The sequence below is a fragment of the Passer domesticus genome, chromosome 21, assembly GCF_036417665.1.
Source record: "Passer domesticus isolate bPasDom1 chromosome 21, bPasDom1.hap1, whole genome shotgun sequence".
In the NCBI taxonomy this organism is placed as follows: Eukaryota; Metazoa; Chordata; class Aves; order Passeriformes; family Passeridae; genus Passer; species Passer domesticus.
In genome coordinates this window covers 2,325,697-2,330,767 of record NC_087494.1, presented here as the reverse complement: position 1 = coordinate 2,330,767, position 5,071 = coordinate 2,325,697, and the positions used below count along the sequence as shown (strand labels likewise).

Below are 5,071 nucleotides of genomic sequence, written 5' to 3'. Positions count from 1 at the left end.
TCCCTGCGTGCTCAGGTGATTTTCCAGAACTTTCCATGGACTCAGGGTGTTTGGGGCACATTTAAATCCCATTTTAATCCCATTTTCCCCAATTTTTTTGTCATTCCCAGCAGGAATTCTCCTCCTGCATATTCCTACAGCACAAAAATAGGACAACTTTTCATTTTCCCCCATTTTTCCTTCTCTAAATTGCTTTTAATTTCTCTCCAGCTGCTTTTTTGTAGCCCCACCAAAGGGATTTCAGGCTGGAAAGGAAAATATTCTGGAATTATCCAAAAATACAAAAACCATGGAGCTGTTTTCAGCTCGTTTTGTGCTGTTTCCTTTCCCTCACCCTCCTGGCTCTTTCCTGACCGTTATTTTTTATATTTTTCTGTGTTTTTCCTCTCTGGGTTGGGATTTTCCAGCTGAGCTTTTCCAGGGAATTCCTCCTGCCCTGCCTGGAGCTGCCCCTGAACTCCAAGCTGAGCGTCCAGCCTCCTTTTGGACTTCCCCAAAAATTCCTGGCTCCTCTGGGAGCTGACAGCGAAAAAAACAAAGGGAAATGGATGGAATTTTGTGGAATTTTGTGCAATTTCCAGGTGGGCCTCAGCTCACCCCACAGCTGCCATTGGAGCCGTGTGATCACAGAGCGGCAGGAGCAGGGGGTGTGGGCGTGGCGGGCGCTGTTCCAGGGGTGGTTTTCTCATTCCCGGCGCTGCCGGTTCCCGTTTTTCCTCATTCCCGTTTTTTCCTTTCCCGTTTTTCCCGGTTTCCCGGTGATGCCGGGCCCGGAACCCAGCGCTACGGGACGCGTTTCCCGCGGACCGCAATCGCCGCTTCCCCGGAGCCGCGCCGTGTGCGCGTTGATTGACAGCTCTAGCGACCAATGCCAAATCGGTTTTTCCGCTTCAGCCAATGGGAGGCCGCCGTGGGCGGGCGCGTGCGGGCGGCCGGGCCGGGAGCGAGCGGGGCCGGCCGTGAGTGAGGGGGGGCGGTTGCCGGGGTAACGGGGCCGAGGGGGTCGTGAGGGGATGGCGGGGCCGGGGCGGCCACCCCGGGGTCACAGCGGGGCTGGGGGAGCCCCTCCGTGAGTGAGGGGCTGGAGCCCCGCCTTGTCCTGAGGGGCCGGGGCTGGGCCCGCTCTGGGTGTGAGGGGTCAGCGGGGACCCCAAGCTCTTGTGAGGGGTTCGGGGTCCTCTCCTCGCCGTGAGGGGCTGGGGTCGGGCCCCTTTCCCATCCTGAGGGGCCACATGTGGCTGTGAGGGGCTCCTGAGGGGCCCCTTCCCCACCTTGGAGGGCTCAGGGCGGCCCCGGCCCCCTCTGTGAGGGTCTTGGCAGGTGAACTCTCCCCGTGTGAGCTGCTCACCGCCCTCACAGCGATCCTGAAATCCCTCCTCTTATCTCTGCTCCTCTTTGGTGGGCTCAGGGTGGGCTGGGAGCAGCCCCTTCCCCATCACCCCCTTTGGGACAGTCTCAAAGGGCTTGGAAGGGCCGGATTTCAACAGAAACTCTGGGATTTAGAGGCTCACGGATGAGGAACCCCTTTGTTTTTCCTCCCACAGAGCCCTGCCTGCTTTATATAATACTTTTCATCGCTTGGATGCTTCGTTTTGAGCCACTAAGGCGAGCAGGAGCCGAGCTGATCCCGTGGTGCAGCAGTTCTGGGGCTGGGGACGCAGCCCAGGTGTGCAGGAGGAGCAGGTGAGGAGTTCCCCAGGGGTTCCCTTCCCCTCAGGGCTGCTCCAGCCCCGTTCAGGAACGCTGGATGTGGCTGCTCCACCTGAACTGGGCAGCTTGAGGCTTTGGAGGGGGCGGGTTTGGGTTAAAATTGGGGGGAAAAGGGAAAAAAAGTGAGGTTAAAAGGTTTCTGGGGGGAGCCAGGTGTGTTCCAGAGGCGTGGGCTCTGGAGGAGGAGGATTTCATCCTTCCCTCTGCCCTGGCACAGGTGTGGCTGGGCCCGGAGTTTGGGCTTGGCCAGACCTGGGGTGAGTCAGTGCCACCCGACGGGCTCTGGGTTCCTGTCCCTGTCCCAGAGAGAGGGACTGGGGGGGCAGCACACACGGAATGGCTGCCCACGGCCAGGGCTGGGTGTGTTTGGGGAGGGGGTGGGTGGGAGTTTGGGGAGGGGATGGGTGGGAGTTTGGGGAGGGGATAGATAGGATGTTGGGGACAGGATAGATGGGATGTTGGGGAAGGGACAGATGGGATTTTGGGGAAGGGACAGATGGGATTTTGGGGAAGGGACACATGGGATTTTGGGGAGAGGATGGGTGGGATTTTTGGGAGGGGATGGGTGGGATTTTGGGAAGGGCATAGATAGGATGTTGGGGACAGGACAGATGGGATTTTGGGGAAGGGACAGATGGGATTTTTGGGGAGGGGATGGATGGGAATTTGGGGAAAGGATAGATGGGATTTTGGGGAGGGGATGAGAATTTGTGGAGCAGATGGATGAGAATTTGGGGAGGGGATGGATAGGATTTTGGGAAGGGGATAGATGGGATGTTAGGGACAGGATAAATGGGAATTTGGGAAGGGGTAGATGGGATGTTGGGGACAGGATAGATGGGATTTTGGGAAGTGGATAGATGGGATTTTGGGGACAGGATAGGTGGGATTTTGGGAAGGGGATAGATGGGAGTTTGGGAAGGGGATAGATGGGATTTTGGGAAGGGGATAGATGGGATGTTGGGAAGGAATTCCTCCCTGGGAGAGAGGGGAGGCCCTGTCAGTAATTTCCCAGTGACTGCCACATCCCTGGAAGTGTCCAAGGCCAGGGCTTGGAGTCCAGCCTGGCCTCGAAGACCTCCAGGGAAGGGTGGTTTGAGGTGACCACAATTCCAAGGCTTTCAAATTCCTTTTTAACCCAGTTTGAACTTTCCCCTTCTGCTTCCTATGGCTCCTAAAGGAAAAACCTCTGTGTTGTTGCCATCCCCAGGCATCCTCTCCCCGAGGCCCATCCAGGCTGATGTCCCCTCTCTGACCCCGTGCAGTGTCGCGGCAGGATGAGGATCGTGGTGGCCAAGGTGCTGTGCCTGCTGGGGATCTGTGTGCTGCTGCTGGCCGGGGCGCTGCTGCCCGTCAGGCTCATCGAGGCCGACCCCGAGAAGGCTCAGCGCTCCCGCCGCCTCCTGGCGCTCTGGAATTCCTTCGGGGGCGGCGTCTTCCTGGCCACGTGCTTCAACGCGCTCCTGCCCGCCGTCAGGGGGAAGGTGGGTCCTGCTTGGGGGCTTGGTCTGAGCCTGCAGGGCCCGGGGGGCATGGGGAGAGGGGGCTGGAGCAGCTCTGCTGTGCCCCGGGGCTCAGCTGTGCCCGCTCCTGCCCCTCTCCGTGGAGAAGGGGAGGGTTTGGGATGTGAGGAGGCTGTGGGGTGTGAGGATGGAAGAGAAGGGCAGAGGTTCCCTGTCCCCTGCCAAGGGTGCTGTGTGATGTGGCAGCATCGTGGGTTGGTGGAGTGTCCCTGTGGGAATGGTTCCCTTGGGGGAATAAAGGGATGGATTCACTGTGGATCTGTGGGAATGTGGGAATGGTTCCCTCCGTTAGGGATAAAGGAGTGGATTCACTGTGGATCTGTGGGAATGATTCTTTCCAGAGTGATAAAGGGATGGATTCACTGTGGATCTGTGGGAATGGTTCTCTCCAGAGGGATAAAGGGATGGATTCACTATGAATATGTGGAATGGTTCTCTCCAGAGGGATAAAGGGATGGATTCACTGTGGATCTGTGGCAATGGTTCTCTCCAGAGGGATAAGGGGATGGATTCACTATGGATCTGTGGCAATGGTTCTCTCCAGAGGGATAAGGGGTGCATCTTTTCCTCCCTTCCAGCTCGATGAGGTGCTCAGGCAGAACAACGTCACCACGGACTACCCGGTGGCCGAGACCATCATGATGCTCGGCTTCTTCCTGTCGGTCTTTGTGGACCAGCTCTTCCTGACCTTCCAGAGGGACAAGCCCTCCTTCATCGACCTGGAGACGTTCAACGCGGGCTCGGACGCGGGCAGCGACTCGGAGTACGAGAGCCCCTTCATGGCGTCGCCGCGCGGGCGCGCGCCCGGCCCGCACGCGCACGGCCTGCACCTGCCCGAGCTGGCCCGCTGCGGCCCCCGCCGCCTGCTGGGGCTGGTCTTCGCCCTCTGCACCCACTCCATCTTCGAGGGGCTGGCCCTGGGCCTGCAGGAGGACGGCGGCAGAGTGGTCAGCTTGTTCCTGGGGGTGGCCGTGCACGAGACGCTGGTGGCCGTGGCCTTGGGCATCAGCATGGCCAAGGCCTCGCTGCCGCTGAGGGACGCGGCCAAGCTGGCGGTGGCCGTGTGCCTGATGATCCCGCTGGGAATCGGCGTGGGGATGGGCATCGAGAGCAGCCGGAATGCCGCGGGCAGCGTCGCCTCCCTGCTGCTGCAGGGCGTGGCCGGCGGCACCTTCCTCTTCGTCACCTTCTTCGAGATCCTGGCCAAGGAGCTGGAGGACAAGAGCCACCGGCTGCTCAAGGTGCTGTGCTTGGTGCTGGGCTACGCCGCGCTGGCCGGGCTGGTGCTCGTCCCGTGGTGAGCCGGGAGGCTCGGGAAGCCAAGGGAGCAAAACCTCACCTCTCCCCTCCCACTGCGCCGGGAGGAGCCGCCCCTTTCACCGCTGGAACGGCCCAACCCGGGCGGGGTTTCCATGATGACCTGAAGGAGGAGAATCTCTTCCCGTGTGCTCAGAGTGAGGAATATCCCGAGGGATTGTCCCTGCCCGAGGGGCTGCAGGGATTAGCGGACACAAACGGGAAGGATCTGGGTAAATTCTGCTTCCAAGAGCTCCTCGAATGTGTGTGTCTCCCTCCTTCCCTTCGGCCACGCTCCGGAGGCTCCGAGGAGGTGAGGAATGAACAGGAGTGGAGGCAGAGCAGGTGGGAGCAGGGATTGCCAGGCTGCACTAAGCTGCTTTCGCTGGCTTAGTTGGGAGTAAAACCTGGTTGTAAGAGCTGCCAAAAATAACATCCCTGTGGGGCTCTGGCCTTCCAGGCCCTGCTGTCTCCACACAGCTTCCAGTGCCCCACCTGGGGCTCAGGGAGCTCAGCTTTTCTAGGGATTCATGGAAGAAATG

The 5,071-nt window shown here is 59.7% G+C and overlaps 1 protein-coding gene across 4 annotated transcripts; it reads left to right on the top strand.

Annotated features, from left to right (window-relative positions):
* Positions 1-866: 866 nt before the first annotated feature.
* Positions 867-4,781, top strand: SLC39A3 (solute carrier family 39 member 3). 4 transcript variants are annotated; one of them, XM_064396739.1, is made up of 4 exons: positions 867-959; positions 1,545-1,683; positions 2,921-3,194; positions 3,812-4,781. In XM_064396739.1, the coding sequence occupies exons 3-4, from the start codon at positions 2,988-2,990 to the stop codon at positions 4,532-4,534; spliced, it is 930 nt and encodes a 309-aa protein (XP_064252809.1). In that variant the 5' UTR covers positions 867-959; positions 1,545-1,683; positions 2,921-2,987; the 3' UTR covers positions 4,535-4,781. The 4 variants fall into 4 exon arrangements, with proteins under 4 accessions (XP_064252809.1, XP_064252810.1, XP_064252812.1 ...); XM_064396740.1 differs by lacking the exon at positions 867-959 and adding an exon at positions 963-985; XM_064396742.1 differs by lacking the exon at positions 867-959 and having other exon boundaries at positions 1,178-1,683; positions 2,976-3,194.
* Positions 4,782-5,071: the final 290 nt, after the last annotated feature.